The sequence below is a fragment of the Amphiura filiformis genome, chromosome 15 (assembly GCF_039555335.1).
Source record: "Amphiura filiformis chromosome 15, Afil_fr2py, whole genome shotgun sequence".
Taxonomy (NCBI): Eukaryota; Metazoa; Echinodermata; class Ophiuroidea; order Amphilepidida; family Amphiuridae; genus Amphiura; species Amphiura filiformis.
The window spans coordinates 19,853,274-19,872,813 of NC_092642.1; the positions used below are offsets into that span (position 1 = coordinate 19,853,274).

At 35.1% G+C, this 19,540-nt stretch overlaps 1 protein-coding gene across 1 annotated transcript in view; it reads right to left on the reverse strand.

The window, feature by feature from the left end:
- The window catches only part of LOC140170773 (uncharacterized), a 47,167-nt gene that overhangs the window by 5,948 nt on the left and 21,679 nt on the right, over positions 1-19,540 (reverse strand). The window contains exons 6-11 of the mRNA XM_072193998.1: positions 15,503-15,577; positions 14,314-14,415; positions 7,899-8,191; positions 7,011-7,265; positions 6,503-6,745; positions 4,711-4,891 (exon numbers count right to left, since the gene is read on the reverse strand). Coding sequence (XP_072050099.1) covers positions 4,711-4,891; positions 6,503-6,745; positions 7,011-7,265; positions 7,899-8,191; positions 14,314-14,415; positions 15,503-15,577 — 1,149 coding nt within the window. The remainder of the gene's footprint in view (positions 1-4,710; positions 4,892-6,502; positions 6,746-7,010; positions 7,266-7,898; positions 8,192-14,313; positions 14,416-15,502; positions 15,578-19,540) is intronic.

Consider the following 19,540-nt stretch of genomic DNA (forward strand, 5'->3'; position numbering starts at 1 on the left):
GTATTATAATAGAGCTACCATTATTAATATTGTTGAATTCTCAAGCGCATACAGACAATTAATACGAGGGTCCTATGATACATACACAATACATAAATCGATTTTGATTTCGGCCACATGCTCTGCAGGACATCGCATCGGTTGCGAGGTATGGAGCCCAGTCAGTCAGCCTGCCATTTTTCTTGTAAGACGGTCTGAATTTGTGCAATTTATAGGAAAAGACCACGTAGGTCCCAAAAGATTCTTTCAGATATTAAAAGATTAGATTCCCATAAAGACGAAACAGTAATCTTTAGTCGGGACCTACATAAAATTTACATAAAATTTTCAGCATCAATTGAGTGTTAATTTTGACTATAAATTCAGAAAATATTTTAGCATATATAAAAAAAAAATAAAATTCTTTGCCTCCTAAACCACATAAATTTTAGCACGATTGGATATCACGAATCATTATTTATGATGTGCAGTTAATATTCATATATTCTTTTATAGGATGCTTCAGTTTTAACACAAAAAATATTTCATTAAAAACCCTCCCACTCGGCGATTTCAAAAAGGTAACCACGCTTCCCTAGAATGTGCAATAAATTAGCATTAAAAATTTATTTTAGCAGCATTCTAGAAACTCTAATGTATGGCGATCACTGCTGTACACTTTGACCAAGATTCAAGGCAAAATTTGCAAAATAAAAGTACCCTGAACATTTATGCATTGATTTTGAGCAAAATATAGGCAAATATTACATACTCATAAACTTTTTTCAGTCATATTATACTTTGATTAGCTCGTAATCGGCAGGCCTTATAACATCACGGATTAATATCAAAATATTTTATTTTGAGAATTACCTTGTGACATCACACCAGAAACATTACCAATTATTAATTCAAGTCCTCTACTTTCTTTTTACACACAAAATATAGACCATACAGGCCAACTAATAGCACTCTTAACGTGGGTCTACTTTTCGGCGTAGTGGTAAAAGCCTAACATTTCCCGCCTATTACGAGCTGATCAAACTATATATAGATTAACTACATTCATTATTGATAAAAACAGTAATACAAAGAAAATATAAATTGGTATATTATGAAAACCGTATGTCCAATGGTTCCAATAATTTTACAAGTCCCCTCTCCAAACATCGCTTTGTTTGGTGGGGGAAAGGGGACAATTAAATAAGTGGACCTCCAGTGGCTCTTTTGAATAATATATGTGAGAAATCAGATTGTCATTCACAGGGCAGTAAAAATAGAGTACCTATGCATGTAACTACTGAACCGGTACACCAGCATTATGTCACTTTGAAATTTAAGGCTCAACTAGAAAGGTGTCAATTGGGATGCCTCCACCATGGAGGCAATTTTAATTCAGAAAGATATTATAAGAGCTATTAAATGTCAAACTGTATGAGTGGTATAAAACAAACAAAACATAACCTCAAATGACCTTTGACCTCCGTATGTGACCTTGGATACCACCAATACATGAAGGTACCCATAATGCAGCTACTACTCATGTTTGGTTGCATTAGGATTTAAACTGTTCATATGACACTAAACTTTAAACCAAAAGTTGACCTCAAATGACATTTGACCTCAGAATATGATCTTAAACAGCACCTATAGCTGAGGGTTCTCCTAGTGCAGATATGACTCAAGTTTGGTTGCATTAGGTTTTATATTGTTCATATGAGGCCAAATTTTAAGCTAAAGTCTTAAATAATAGTAATTTACCAGTTGACCTCAAATGACCTTTGACCTCAGTATATGATGTTGAACACCACCAATAGATGAGGGTTCCCATAGTGCAGCTATGACCCAAGTTTGTTGCAATAGGATTTGATAGTAAGTTGATATCAAATGACCTTTGACCTCAGTATATGACCTGGAACCCCACCCGAAAAAAAGTAGCCAGTGTTTCTGACAATGGCACACCTATTCTGAAAATCTGAAGTCAATCCGCCTTTCCATTCACGAGATACAGCATCCAGAGGTGCGACGAATGCGGACAGTGCAAAAACAGTATGCCTCGTGGTGGAGGCATAAAAATCTCTTAGTAGCCGTGAAAGCATCTTTATCAGTTGTACAGGCAGTAATATAGGAGTGTGACAGCCTTGCTGGAGCATGCTGAGCTGGGGTCTTAAAGAAATATCACAAAGACAAAAACTGAGAGCCTTGAACACAGCACATACCTACCCTTGGCTTGGGTCAATATCAATATCATCTCATCTGTATTTTGAGATAATATAGCTAAACAGCTATAATAATTAAGTGGCATTGTTACATCAATTGCAATATTATATACTGCAAAACTATCATGATATATTACTTTGCAAAATGAAATTTGAAAGCTGCAAGGCAGTAACAACCCTGGATGAAATTTGATACAATTTTGACATCACTTTTGATATGTATCAAAAATGTATCAAATAAAATGTATTTGAATTGAACCCTCATTTGATACACTTTTATGTATCAAAATTGTATTAAAACTGTATCAAATTAGCATTGCAATTCTTATTCTATCATTACATACACATTTAAAATATATCAAAAGAGTATCAAATGTTAATTGATTATGTATGAAAAATGTATCAAATAAGTTGGGTGTATCAAATGGAACATATCAAAAGTGTATCAAATATGTCACTGTATCAAATAAGCGTTCCAATTCTAATCCTTTTATGTATCAAAATTGTATTGAAACTGCATCAAATTAGCATTGAAATTCTAATCCTTTCATTTCATACATATCAAAAGTGTATCAAATGCTAAGATAATGTATTAAAAATGTATCAAATAAGTTGGGTGTATCAAATGCAACATATCAAAACTGTATCAAATGAGAAGTATCAAAACAGCATTCCAATTCTTATCCTTTCATTTCATACATATTTGATACATAGTTATATCAAAATTGTATCAAATATGTCACTGTATCAAATAAGCATTCCAATTCTAATCCTTCTAATCAAATTAGCATTGAAATTCTTATCCTTTCATTTCATACATATCAAAGGTGTATCAAATGCTAAGATAATGTATTAAAAATGTATCAAATAAGTTTTGTGTATCAAATGTATCAAATGAAACATATCAAAACTGTATCAAATGAGAAGTATTAAAACAGCATTCCAATTCTTATCCTTTCATTTCATACATAATTATATCAAAAGTGTATCAAATATGTCACTATCAAATAAGCATTCCAATTCTAATCCTAGCGTTGAAATTCTTGTCCATTCATTTCATACACATTTCATATATATCAAAAGTGTATCAAATGGTAAGATAATGTATCAAAAATGTATCAAATAAGTTGGGTGTATCAAATAGAACATATCAAAACTGTATCAAATGAAATGCATTAAAACAGCGTTCCAATTCTTATCCTTTCATTTCATACATATTTGATACATTATCATACATAATTATATCAAAAGTGTATCAAATTAGTGTTCCAATTCTTATCCTTTCATTTGATATATATTTGATACATATATCAAAAGTGTATCCTCCCGTACTGCCCAATGCTGCCAGAATGTTGTAAGGGTCATTCCGGTTGAATTTGACCTTGATTGGACCAATTTCAAAATGCAACCTTTGACCCTTAACTTTGGCCTTTGGGTCATTAATGTTTGTAACATGTTTAAAATGTTGTAAGGATCATCCCTGTTGAATTTGAGCTCAATTGGGCCAATTTTGAAATTTGACCTATGACCCTGAACTTTGACCCCCCTGAACTGGGGTCATAAATATTTTAAACATGTTAAGAATGTCATGAGGATCATTCCTGTTGAATATTTTAAACATGATAAGAATGTCGCAAGGATCATTCCTGTTGAATTTGAGCTTGATTGGACCGATTTCAAGATTTGACCTTTTTGACCTGCAACAATCTATGGTGATTTTACCCCAAAATGACCTTGACATTTTTTGTCTCACTACGGTGGTCGTTCCAAACAAATTTCATGAACCTGCAATAATAATTTGACCCTAAATGATCGCTGGTTGTTCCCACCAAATTTCATGAACCTTCAACAATCTATGGCCATTTGACCCCAGATGACCCTGAATGACCCCAAACTGACCTTGACAATTTTAGTCTTACTACAGTTTGACCCTGGATGACCCCAAAATGTCATTGCGTTAAGCATATTTTGCACCGAAAATCTAATCAGGTCGAGAACCTCTGGCTGCGTTACTCAGTGTTCCCCACCAAGTTATGTCACTGTAACCCAATACGGATCTCCAGATACCTGTTCACAAGGTATTTTGCTTGATATGCATAAATTATGCAAATTAGGTATTTAATTACCATATTTGGGGCTGAAAATCCAATCAGGTCGAGAACCTCTGGCACTACTCCCCACCAATTTCATACGCATATTTTTTGGGGGATGGGGCTTTGGTGGTGTGATACACCACAAGCAGTGCCAAAATTAACTAAGTTCAAATTTGATACACTTTAGATACATTTTGATACAGTTAGGTAGTATTTGATACAGTTTTGACACCCTTTATTTTCAGTTGATTCATTTTCAATCAAAACTGCATCAAATTGCTATCTGATATAGTTTTGATACACTTTTGATACATTTCTTGCTGTATAGAATTTCTGCCAGGGAAGATTAGATTAGATTCACTATATTTCTATTGTTCTGTACTATTGTAATGATTTAGACCTAAGTTTATTTTTCATACCATCATCATCACTTGAATCATCACTTGAGTCAGATGAGTCATCTGAGGACTCCTTCTTGGCTGCTGGCTCTACCAATGTCAAACAAGCTCTGTAAAAAGCAGTTCTTTCACCATTATCCATTTTGACTATGCAAACTCTTCCCTTTTGTATGCTGACAATGACACCAGTCTTGTTCATGTGCTGTAAAAACAACAACAAATGAAATATACAACAATAAAACAATTTTCTTCTTTATCACATAACTTTAAAAATGAGGTGCCTGGTTAAATCCCTGCCAGTAGCGACTCACCGGGCCGGATTGGTGTACCTGATAGATATGGTCGCCACTCAGTGATGTATAGCATATGCAAATGAAAACACCCTAGGCGTATAAAGCAGGCGTGAGACTGCTCTTTCCTAAAAAAAATGAAATGTGTACGAAATTGGGCAAAAAGTACACAAAACAGGCTGAAATTGTGGAAATTTTGACTTAAAAAAACTGAATTCAGTTTTAAAACTGAAAATTCTCATGCCTGATAGATAATTGTGGGCTATAGGCTCAGTTAAACCCTTGATCTGAATTCAATTGGCAATATCTGTAGATATAATTCACCCATCTGCTCTCTCTATGGCATATAGTTAATTTAGAATTGAGTAAATGAACCATGTGAATACTCTGTCCTTTGAAGAGGACAGTAAACCATCCGGCCTGTATGTTTTAATTTTTTTTTTTTTTTTTACCTTCTGGTTGTTTGCAATCAATATTGTATATATATCAAGCGAATTGAGTTTGAACTACATGGGGTTTCTAATTGAGGGCGCTACTCTTTGCTTAAGGTTTTCGATCATAGCAGAACCACTCGACCAAATTATTTTCAATTACATTTATATATTTTGTACATTAATGTGTAGATAATAAATCATGAAAAAAATAGGGAGTACCAGACACACTTTTATGCCTGGCCACAAAAAAGAAATTGCCTGTTTATGGTTTACTAGTTTTTACTAAATAACCTGGTGAGTGCAGTTGAAAGTTTTAATCTTTTTACTTCTAGTTTTTACTAGTTCTAGGTCATTGAATATAGCACATAACTGCACATTGAAGGTTTTATCTTTATACAGTATATTGTAGGGGAGCCCAGGCTAGAAGTTATAGGGGTAGGTTGTTACCCTATAGTAAAACAATGTGTCATCAATCTTATTAACAAAGATTCTGACATTAGGTGGGTGGAGATCAGTCTATCATCTATCCCCAGGACATCTATGAACCAATTCAGTGATGTGCCAATAATTTTGTAACTGGGAGGGACAAATGTTGAATATAATAATAGTGGGATATTTCAAGCTTAGCTTTATTCAATGCTCTTTGGTTAATTGGTTTACATGAAGGATAGGCTGTTATTTGTACTATTTGTGTAATCTTTGGGATATTATTTTGGAATATTTTAGTACCAATATCTTAAAGGGGCATTTCGTGATCCACAGCCTCATCCCCCACTTTTCTCAAAAAAAGTTGAGATTTTTATATCACTGGAATACTCTGGCTACATAATGTTTATGTACAAAATATTTCTTGCAGATTAATTCGTTTAGCAAAGATATCATGAAATTTGAATTTCGTTCTGGTGCACCAGAACGAAATTACAACGTATTGTCTATGGAGCAGTGTAATACACATAATCATGCATAACTCGCAAACGCAAAATCGGAATCAACTGAAATTTTGGGAATATGCTTTTTTCGTGGATATGTACTGACAAATGTCATAAAAAGAGGATGCTAGGATCAAAAATACTCCTTTAACATACTTACTGTTGCTAGTTGTGAAGACCATCCACCATTTCCCTTTTGGAGCTTTTTCATTTCCTCAATCTCCATTAGCTTGACTTTTACTTTATCCCCTTTTCTAAAATGATGTTCCATCTCAAAAGATACACTGTCCACTCCATCTTTGGTGAGCATTAGTGGATGTATGGCCCATATATCACCAGTCAGCATAGTCACAACAATACTTGACAGCTGGATCTTGCTTACAATACAAGGCTTGCCTCTTATCTGTAACAGAATAATTGCATTGTATTACTAGATTATCAAAAATAAAATACAAAAAAAAAGGAAAGAGGAAAACAAAAAAAGGCAATGTCAAGTCATGAACTGAAGATATGAAGGGTGGAAAATCAGAAGATTACTTAAAGTCCTCAAATTATGTATGTACAATATATTAATTGTGTCTCCAATTGTCTTACACAGTGGGGTACACATGAGGCTTTCATTGGGCCATAAACCTTTAATAACTAAGAAAAATGTTGCAGCACTATACCTCTGTCATCAAGTTATTCCATCCACCACTCTCTTTTTGATATTTCTTCATTTCCTCTTCAGGCACATCTTTGATGAGTACTCGGTCTCCTTTCTTAAACATGGCGGATTGATCATCTGCTATATCCTTTTCTTCATCTTCTGAAACATGTACCAGACACTCCGGATTGTAGTAGTAAGAGGGGCCATCATCTGTTTTTACATGAATATCTCCATCACTGTCAACTTTCCTCACCTTCCCTAGCCTTCCACAAGTCTTGACAAAAAAATAGCATAGAATATACTGAGTAAATGTACAATTGGTGCTGTTTTGATTTTATATTAATTGATGATGACTTCCTCAAAGCAATTCAATCTCTCTGAATATGAGGATCATTAACTCAATTCAAGAAACGTTTATTTCACAACTTCCAAAATACACACACGGAGCAAGCTTGTGGGGTGCAGGTTGCCGACAAACAGTACAAATGCAAATACAAGCAAAGCAAAGACAAGACATTACAATAAAATAAACCAGTTTAGAAAGTAAATATTGTTCTTTCTAAACAATAAATATTGTTCTTTCTAAACAATCATTCAAAACATATATTGAAGCATCACCTATACTGCATTCATATTAATGTTTTCTAGATGACCTAAGATATAGCATCAGAATTAGTATAACTGGATAGATCCAAGTGCCTAGCCATGGTGGAGGAAATTTTACATTTTGGTTTTCTTTCTTAGTTTTAATGCTCCTACACTCACTTGCAGGAGTGCCATTTTTTTTTTTTCTTTAGGCTAAAATTGGTTTCCTTAAAACATAAAGCAGATCTGAAATGCTGTTGCATGTGAACTGTATTATTAATATTCTTATGAACTATAATAACAAAAAATTGTTATTTCCTACCATGCTCATTAATGGGTTGAGTCCTCCATGGTCTTTTTGCAATCTTTTCATTTCCTCATTTGACAATTTCTTCACTCTTACACGATCTCTTTTTTTAAATGTTTTATAATCTTTTGCAGGCTTGGATGTTGATGATTTATCCTTTGCATCCTGAGGTTTATCATCATCAGATTTGGTGTGAGGTGTACTTGTGTCTGCTGCAAGAGAATCACCACTTGTCATTGCAGGGACAGCTTGTTTGGCAACTGATTGAGGAACTTCTTCACCCTTTTTCATGTGTTTCTTGCCTCTCTCTGATATATTAATAAAGAATATATAAACATGTAACTATGTATGTATAAAAGTACAGGTATGCAAATTTGGGAGGATATTATATGAAGATACATTGACACAAAAACAAATTTTAGTGCTTCATTTCAGGCAAGCAACTGCCTAAATTATAGCTTCAAATAGGCAGTCAACTGCCTAACGACTGCTTAAGGTTGGTCTGAACCATGGAATTATGAAAAACGTTTTGGTCTTGTAACTTCTAAATTGTTGATATAAAGTGTATAAAAGTATACATATTTAGAATGGAAATGACCTGACAAATCCAACGGTGACGTCAGATTTATGTAAAAATGCTTACTTTTGGAGAAAATCATCAAAAAGCATGATTTTGACCCAAAAATTTACGTACACCGTAACTAATTATTTTGTCAGTAAAATTTGTTTTTCTTATTGATTTTCAAAAACTAGGTATGAAAATCTAGGATCCGTTTTTTTATTTTTTTGAATTTTGACCATCTTTTAGAAATATTTGATAAAAATGGTTGAAATTTGACAGTTTCAGCCTAATTTAGGCAATAGAGGCCGTCAGCCTTTCGCCATCTTGTGGGTACAAATGATCTGTGTGTTCATGAGTTACGCTAGCAGAAGGCGCAGAAGCTGTTATCGCGTCTCAACGCGGTGATTTTGCTGCTCACGCATGGAGATCGAACGACCATCACAGCGTGTACCCACAAGATGGCGGCATATGACGGCACGCTGACGGCCTCTATACTGGTGTATATTTTTGTTTTTGGACAGAAATTTAAAAAAATGAAAGAACGCCTCCTAGAGGAAAAGGAGCTGTACACGATAAGACCAAAATTTTACCTTTATTTTCTATAATGAATCTGTTAGCTTGCACGAAAAATTGAAAACATGCACGAAAATGAACACATTTTAAATCGCCGTTTTGTATCAAAAGTGGCAGTAGACAGCAATCAAGCAACTCTTGTTTTCAAATGTGATAATCTTGATTCCTGTTATTCACGCAGCTCGTAGTCGTAATTAAGATACAACTTCCGCGCAAGTTTTACGAAATTCCAAGCAATATTTTCCATAAAAAAGAGGAAAAATTGTTCATCAAGCCGAATGAATTTCCCGGCCGGCCATGTCTTCGGTCAGAGAAGTTGTTTTTAAGTCTCGCGCGAGATACAGGGAAGGGTGAATCGCACGTGTGTCATTAGTAGCACACAGGGAAACACGGTCAGGCTTGTTGCGTCAGGCGCAAGGCAAACATACGCGCCTGTTTAGCAATGAGATTGGCAAGATTTCCCGCCATTGACCATGTGGACGATTTCAGATGCAAAAGGGTGAAATATTAAAAACCTAAAATTTTCAGTTCAAACTTTAAGTACACATAATGAATATAGAATTCAAGAAAAGTGGAATTCTGCATTTTAAAACATGCCTTGGTTCAGACCAACCATAACCCTAATGCCCCAAGGGCTTTTTGGTGACTGGAAGGAAAGAAGGAAGAAAGAGAAAACAAACAAATATGTTGTTTGCACTGGATGGATTTGAACCCAAGACCCTCGCATGCTAAGGACTAGGTCATCAACACTTAGCCATGGGTCTTTCTTTGGCCAGGTGTATATATCACTTACGGTGATTGCATCATGACATCACGTGGGATGCACGCACACGCAGTGCATATATCAAGTATTATTTTGTGGTTCTTAGGAGGTTTAGGGTTAAGGTCAATTTGAAGGCCTAGCGACTGCTAGCGACTGCCTATAGTGCTTTGAAGGCTTAAATAGAGCTTCACTTGTGCATGTATATATCAGTGACCTTTATTACATGAATGACAGCAGTGACTGCCTGTAAGACTGCTCAATGACTGCTTACAAAAAGTTTTCCTTTCGGTAAGGGCATACTCAATTTCTGACTTGTTCCTTCCTTCTTGTATATTTCTATATGTGACTCCTCGCCACAACTGAGCCCGGATGTCGCCAATCATCATTTTGAGATATTCAACCAAAATATTCTGCTTGAAATTAGCTTTAAAATGATGTATATCATGTCTATAGTACTTGACATTTAAGTAGTGAAAAATCAATAAAACAGTCAATAAATCCTTTCTTTCCTATTGTTTATTGTTAAGTTCGATGGAGCATATCTCAATAGTGGCACTGGCGACATCCGGGCTCAGTTGTGGCGAGGAGTCACATATGATGTAGGGATGGAGAAATGGACTTAATATTCACAGTATTTTGTCTTCCTACTCAAAATTTCCTTTTTCCTTTCAAAGATTTGTAAATGAATCATTTTAATCATGTTGGGCATTTTGTCTGTTGTCATTTTCATACTCTCTATACTGTAAAAGAGTGAATTTGACTCTACAGAGTGCCTACAGTGATCACTCCAATTGAGTTGCATTTCACTCTAGTAAGAGTGAAATTCACTCCACGCTTTCCATTTCACTAAATTGGAGCGATCACCATAGGCATGCATTCTTTTTAACTTTTACTCTTTTACATTTACAAAGTACTTTGCAATTATTCTTGTTAAAGCTGGTTTATCGCACAGATATTCAATTCAATTCAATTCAAAGTAGTTTATTCACATATGCTTTTCCATCTTACATAGCAACAACAATAATAGAAAATGAATAATAAATAATACAGTATCTTACTATAAATAGGCGAATGTTGTGGGTATGAAGATTGAAAGGCTCCGTCAGTTTCGATCTCCATGTCGCCAAATTCATATGGGAGATTGAGGAATATACGGGGAATGCATTGCACTTTATTTGGTTGAAAACGGTCAAGAATTGGCCTCAAAATCAGTAAAAAAGTGAGTTTTCGGGTAAATATATAGCGGCTGGTTGTTTACGGGTTATGCCAACCAACGCGTCCACATATCTAGCAGAAAGCGCGTCGTTAGCACTTCGGCGTACACAACGCGCGCCACTTGACTCGCACGCACAGGTGCGCATAGCCAACTTGTGTACTGGGTTATAGTTTATGTATACGGGATGGGATATCGGCGGGGAAAACGGGATTAGGTCTACGAAGACTATAAATATACGGCCAGGAAGAAAGGAAGCAAAAATAATAGAAGAAAGAAAGAAAGAAAGAAAGAAAGAAAGAGCAAAAATTAAAAAAAAAATGGAATGGAACAAAAGTGGCCAATGTAGAAGAAATTCAAAAGAAAGAAAGAAGCTAAAAGGAAATATTGGCCTTAGAAGGAGAGTCAGGTTTAGATAAACAAAATTTACCTTTTCTATTTTTCTACCTGTTCAGTAATTCCTCCTATTTTAGTGAACGCTCCCATTTACTCATCTAGCGGGTCGCGCGGGTGTCCCGCTAGTAATAAATTAAAACACGGTACACTTTGTATGACTGCATTTTAAGCAAATACACTCAGTATGAGTTGGGTAATAAACTATAATTAATACAAAATTAATTTTAAATCAAAATATCAGTATCATGCAAATGAGTATGAACAGGTGAAAAATAAATACATTTAGACATGTACACTCAATATGGACAAAGAGTACGTGATATCATAGCAAAAAAAACAAATAATATATATAAAATACAAAAACTATTATTAGGCCTATGTTATGAGGAGGCACATGGGATGAAAAGATGGCCTGCTACCAATTGACAGTTGCCATGGAAGGGGGAAAACATAAGAAGGAGAGGCCAAATAAGACCAAAAGGACTTTAAGGCTGGGCCCACCTTTACCTAATGAGGGATAAAAAGATATCAGGAGCAGTCCTTGGAAAGAATAGAATGTCGTAAATGTACACTCAATCAGTTAAAGCAATAATATGTGATTTGCTCCACAGCAACACCCTCAATTTTTCTTAAATTTCTACTTTTTGCATGATTGTAATGGTGTACTAAAATACCACATGAAAGACTAAGCCTGAAGTGCTTTAATTAAAAATTTAAGTTTTTATATTAAATCCTGAGATCTCTGATTTTATTCCAAATTCGTCAATCGAATGATGGCTATCACATCTCGTGCATGTGAGCTCATGTGTACATGTATCATTGAATCAGCAATGTATAAACTGTGTGCATATCGCTATTCGTCTTACATCAATAATACATGTAATACGCTTTTCTTTGATTTACCTCATTTGTTTGGCTCAAAATTGTTTGAATCAGATGTATTCAGTTTTCAGTATCACAAAACAACATCACAGACCACTTCACTTTCTTAACACTGGATCACGCTGCATGGCATGCTTAGCAACTGATCCTAGTCACAACAGGCACTGCTCAAAGGATCGCAACACAAAGAACTGCATTCCAAAAGGATCAGATGGCCATCTCGTCCACTTCGCAGGTCTACCCAGTTAATGTTGACAGTATTGAATGATGCTCCCTTGCCCTCTGATTCCCTCCCTTCCCTCCCTTGCAATTTAATTATTAAATACAACTTGAAGGAAATTACCAAAATCTGAACCCCACATCCTGGTCGCAAACCGACAAAATATTGCACACTTCAATTTTGGAGGAAAACAGGCTCCTTGCCCTTTTCTTTTCCTTTGCCTTCCCGATATGACATCCCACTATCTCTAAGGACCGCTATCTCTAAGGTTCGCTATCTCTAAGGTTCGCTATCTCTAAGGTTCGCTATCTCTAAGGTTCGCTATCTCTAAGGTTCGCTATCACTAACGTGTAAAGTCTATGGAGATCAGAATTCCGCTATCTCTAATAGAGAAAAGGGTTCGCTATACCTAAAAAAAGGTCAGCTACTTCTAAGGTTCGATATCACTAATTTAGAATAAGGTTTACTAGTTCTAAGGTTCGATATCACTAATTTTAAATAAGGTTCGCTATCACTAACTTATTGAAGGTTCGCTATCTCTAAGGTTCGTTATCACTAATTGCAATAAAGGTCCGCTATACCTAAGGTTCGCTATCACTAATTTTGTTTAGGGTTCTGCTATCCCTAATTAATTAAGGTTCGATCTCTAAGGTTCGCTATCACTAATTTTGATTAGGGTGCGCTATACCTAAGGTTCGTTATCACTAATCTTAAATAAGGTCCACTATCTCTAATTTTAAATAAGGTCCGCTAACTCTAATTTTAAAAAAGGTCCGCTATCTCTAATTTAAAATAAGGTCCGATATCTCTAATTTCAAATAATTAGAGATAGCGAACCTTATTTAAAATTAGAGATAGCGAACCTTATTATAAATTAGAGATAGCGAACCTTGTTTGAAATGAGAGATAGCGGACCTTAGAAATTAGAGATAGCGAACCTTAGGGATACCGGGATTATTAAAATTAGAGATAGCGGACCTTATTTTAAATTAGTGATAGCGAACCTTATAGATAGCGAACCTTCAATAAATTAGTGATAGCGGACTTTATTTAAAATTAGTGATATCGAACCTTAGGAATACCAAACCTTTTTAAAAATTAGTGATATCGAACCTTAGGTATAGTGGACCTTTTTCGTAATTAGTGATAACGAACCTTGGGGATAGCGAACCTTAGAGATAGCGGTCCTTAGAGATAGGGAACCGTAACCACCCCAGCTGGCTACACTACTGGAGTCATCGGTTATCGGGGCACCAATAGTGCTATAGGACCAAACTATATGTGGTGTCCTAGCATAGTGTGATAGCTGCATATATGTGACGTGTCATGTCAAAAGGAGACACTTTTGGGCAGGTTATCAATTTTGAGGTTTTTACATATCGTAAATATAGAGATATTTTGCTCCACAACGCCGTTTTCTCCAATGAAATCGGACATTCCTAAGCGAAGATATTGAGTTAGTAAGTTATTTTTTATAAAATTGGAAATTGCGATATCGGCCTTTAAAAATATTATTGACAATGTAGAGAGTAGGACTTACCTTGAAAAATGTCTCAAAAAATACAAGATGCCAGTTATATTCCGGTCTGAAACTATCAGACAATATTTTTAACATTAATAACATCACAAATTCGCAACAAAAACCCAAATTGTGAAAAAATCACCACCGGGTAGGTTTTTGGCTATTTCTCCATTTACGATCCTCCCCAAAAGTGTCTCCTTTTGACATGACACGTCACATATATATAACTTGAGGCATCAACACATAATAATGTACAAGTATTTACACATGATTATGATTTAATAAGAATGCAATCTCACCATATAATTCACTCTCAGATAATAATTTCCCTTTTTGTTCTATGTCACCTTCTATTGTTTTCAAATGTCGTCTGGTATCAACTGCAGTTGAATCTGTGTAGTCTGACAATTAAAACACACATAAACAGATTTAGTTTGAAATGAGTGCTCATTCATAAGAAGTATAATATTACTTGAAATATCATATTAGAAGCAAAAATATCTATCCCCAACATGGGAGATGAGCCTAATTTCTAATGTTTTCAACAGTTTTGCCGTCGTTACTTATTCATCATGAATATATGTGTTGCACAAGCCTCAATCAAATTGATTTATTTACCAAAACACAATTTCTGTTTAGTTAGAGTGGCTGGACTATATAAAGTGGACTGTACTAGAAGAGTTATAGATAAAAAGTTGGACAAAACTATCAGATATGGCTTAAGTAAGTTATCTGGATTAGGAGAGAAGACAATATTCTCAATAAAGATGAGGGGGCCTACAAGTTACATAACATATTTGACCAACTCATCACCATGCCCTCTATGCCAGTCTCCAAAGCCTTTAGAAGGACAGTGAGCAGTGGTATCATGGGTTGCCAGTCTGAAGATGATGATAGATTATCATAGAAACATCACTTTTACTACTGTATTTTAACTTTCTAAATCATGTTTCACAATAATCCAGAAAAAGCTTTTGTAATAGTTTTGTTATTAAGTATGTTTGTTTATAAATGGACGGTCCTAAGAAGAACCTTTGGTTGAATTGGGCTTCTGCATTGAATGAAGTGTAAGGGGCTGTGCAATAATCATGAGCCCCCCCCCCGTGTAAAATGTCCAAACTCCCTGCCACAAATTGCTTGCCCCCTCTCGGCCCACCAAATATTGCTTGCCCCCCTCAGACCTGCAAAATAATCTTTGCACCCCCCCTTTGCAGATGCAAAATTTTTGGGATCCCAATTTGCAAACTTTAAATGGTCTAGATATATATTGCGAGCACAGCGAGCAGGACAATTTGCATGTATTAATATTTAAGTGATTCCGTACTGTTTTCCTAAGCCTTTTTAGAGCATTTTATTTATTAGGCACCCCATGAATGTGTGCCAGAAATTGCTTCCCCCTCCTTTTGGCTGGCCAAAAATCTTGCCCCCCAAAAAAATAATTACCCTCCCCAGGGTTCATAATTATTGCACAGCCCCTAATATAATTACCTGGACTACCGCTTGTACTTGGAAGAGCCAGGAGTGGTTTTTGCACATTGGGTGTAATTGGCCGAGCTCCAGTGCCTGTATGATATTAAAATATAAGTAACAATCTAACAAACAATACAAATGTACATATTTTACATAAAATACATACACATGCAGCAATGGATATAATTATCACTGTGGGTTTTGTCAAATACCACGCCAAAGTATTTCTAAGGTCATAACAATTCAGAAAAATATAGTTTGACCTATCTGCGACTTACCGTTTTGAGTAAAGCAGGAAGGTCAAATTTGGGGAGGGAGTGGTCAGTTTTTGTTGGCCACACAGGGTTTCAAAAACTAAAAGTGCTCTGATTTCAATGAAAATGGTCTACAATTGTTTGTCATGTAAAATGAATTCAAATAAGGAATAGTTTGCACTGCCTAGAATGCTTCATTGCCAAAACCCAGCAATAAAGGTCAACCCCCATTGCAACCTATAGGGTCTTTTGACCATGACCTATTTTATGATGTTTCCTATGTAACAGAGCATCCTACATAGAAGGTGAGAACTATTCCTTATTTGAGTTCATTTTCATTGAAATCGGAACACTTTTAGTTTTTTTTACTCCTGTGTGGCCAATAAACTGACCACCCCTGACCTTTCTACTTACAAATACCCCCAGGGGTCCATTTCACAAAACTTTTAACCCTTCGTAACTCAAGTAATCGTTCGTAAAGTTACGAATACCCAATACTAGACGTAACTTTACAAAGGGTCCCTGTAGTAAATTCCTATTACTTACAAAAGGGTACCATTCGTAAGTAAGCTTAGTGAAATGGAACTTACAACGTGTCATAAGTTACGAATGATTTCGAGACTTACAAAGATTCATAAAAAGTTTAGTGAAATGGACCCCAGGTGGGTATGTAACCCGGGAGAAGCAGGTCATTAATGAACTTAGTCATTTTAACCAAGTTTCACTTCTACAATTTTGGCTTTGAAAGTATCCAGTTATTTCCTTTGGTTTTTGCCTTTAGAACTGCTAAAAATGTAACTGTTTAAAAAGTTGTTAAAAACTCATCTTATGTCAGAGACATTCTGTAATTCTTAAGGGATCTAGAATGAGCGTTTATTGCGTTTCGACAGTATTTTTTGTGGGACATGAGAGCACCTCAGACCTATCGAATTGCATTCTGAATACGAAGCATGTCATTCTGATATCAAATAATTTTCATTTTTTGACAATCACAATATAATACAAATTTTATGACAAATTATAAAAATTGATATTTTTCAAATTTTGATATATAACAGTCCTCGAAGTAAATTATATAAATCTAATGATATATTCTTAAAGTGTATGTAGCTGGGAGGAAAAGCCGACGGTCAATTGAAAATTTTGACCTTTCATATTGAAGATATGGATTTTTTTCCCAAAAGACCTAATTTTTTTTGGTGTTTTGGGAAAAAATCCATATCTTCAATACGAAAGGTCAAAATTTTCAATTGATCGTCGGCTTTTCATCCCACCTACATACACTTTAAGTATAAATCATCAGATTTATAAAGTTTACTTTGAGTACTGTTAAATATCAAAAGTATCAATTTTTAATGATTTGCCATAAAATGTGTATTAAATTGCGAATTTCAAAAAATCAAAATTATTTGATATCAGAAGGACATTCTTCGTATTCAGAATGCAATTCGATATGTCTGATGTGCTCTAATGTCCCAAAATAAATACTGTCCAAACGTTCATACCCCTTCCTTAAGTTATGTTTCTTAATTTAGTTCCAGTTTTCTTTGTCTTGTTAGTTTTTTTTGTGTCAGTTCCTGCAGAACTGACACCTTCTAGTACAGGTTTGACGATCATGTGACAAATCGAATCTGTGACGTCAATATTAATATCGATATCAATTTAAGGCTGTTCTAGTTTATAAATTACATACCCGTTGGCATTTTGGCTGTCCATTTAATTTACATACTGGGTACTCAACATTTCTCTGTGCACTTTAATAGTCCATGAATTGATCTTGATTTGCATTGTCGTATAGAGTTATTTTTTTTACACAACAGTTGTTTATTGTTTAACTAAATGAAGCATACTTTTGCTTTTATCTTTCTTTGTCCTTTATTAATTATAAATTAGGTGATTTAATTAATATAATTCTTTGTTTCAGCGACCCTGGGGTAAACAGACAAACAAAAACATGGGTCAAAATCCTTCAATTTCTGTGAAAATTGAACAAAAAGTACCCAAATCCCTACATTTTATATCTCCCTGTGTTATAGACAAATTTTATACGTCACATTTAAAATCATTTAAAATGACTTATAAATTGCCTTATGCTATAATGGGGACTTATGTATTGTGTGAACTTTGTTTTTAAAAGCCTTTGGCTTCAAGGTTAGTTTCTCGGAGCTGGTGAGGTGTATTGGGGTGTAACTTGGTAGGGTGGTGGTAAGTGGCTGCCTTAAGACTTGATGCAATTTTGGGCGCAAAAGATGCAAATGGGGTAGCCAGTTTGCATATTTAACTTACATTTTTTTTTTGCCATTTCGAAGAACTGGTGAGGCGATAGGGATGTAACTTGATGAGGTTGTGGTAAGCGGCAGTTGCTCGGAGCTGGTGAGGTGTATTGGGGTGTAACTTGGTAGGGTGGTGGTAAGTGGCTGCCTTAAGACTTGATGCAATTTTTGGCACATATTAGGTAGCTAATTTGCATATTTAACTTAAAAATTGTTTTTGGGTGATTTTTTTTGCCATTTCGAAGAACTGATGAGGCGTATAGGGATGTAACTTGATGAGGTTGTGGTAAGCGGCAGTCGTAAGATCCGATGCAATTTTTGTCGCAAGATATGCAAATTAGTCACCACATTTGCCTATTTTTTTATTTGTCAAAATGCTTTTGGCCATTTTTCAGAACTGGTGAGGCATATAGAAATGTAATTTGGTGGGGTGATGGTTAAGAGCAGTCTTAAGATCAGGTGCTATTTTTGTCATAAAATATGCAAATCAGCCACCTCATTTCCTTTTTTTCTATTTTTAAAAACGCTTTTTGCCATTTTCCCGAACTGGTAGGGGGTATATAGATGTAACTTGGTAGGGTGGTGGTAAAGGGGCAGTCTTAAGATCCCACGTGTTTGTTGCAAAATATTCAAATTAGATACCTCATTTGCATATTTATTTTTAAAAAGGCTTTTTGCCATTGTTTGGAACTGGTGAGGCGTATAGAGATTTAACTTGGTTGGATGGTGGTAAGGGGGGGGCAGTCTTAAGATCCCATTTGATTTTTGTCGCAAAATATGCAAATTAGCTACCTCATTTGCATATTTTTTATTTTTAAAAACGTTTTTAGCTAGAATAGAAGGCTGACGCTGCGCCAAAACACGTATAATTATTTAACAATAAATGAACTAAATGTTCCTGTCAGTGCTGCAGTGCAAAACTTCTCATGCAATTCCATCTTTAACAATACATTCAAATAATAATTACATTGTAAATGAACTGACACCAATTTTTTTCAGGAATATCTTGTTTGTTTGTTTTGTTTTAGTGCCTTGAGCGCTCTTAATTGAGTGGATGTGTGCCTTGTCGCTATTATTATTATTATTATTATTATTATTATTATCATGAAAATTAAACCATGGCTTTCATGGTTGATAATGTGCACCAAGTTCATGCAAAGCCAACAATCTTTAAGGAATAAAGTTAAGGTGGTTATGGAGGCATTATAAAAGTGCTCTAAACATGTTTTAAACAGATTAATTGAGTAGAGCAAAGTACACTGATCAATATGCCTTTTGTTTGAGTCAATCGGACATACGGTTTTCAAAATATATCAATTTATATTTTCTTTGTATCTTATTGTTTTTATCAATAATCAATCAAGTTAATGAGCTAAAATGACTGGAGAAGCTCATTTACATATAATTTTTGCCAATATTTTGCTAAAAATCCATGCATAAATGTTCAGGGTACTTTTATCTTGCATGATTTTGCCCTGAAACTTTGTCAAAGTGTTTCTAATATGTTCTAATGTATTATATAGTGAAGC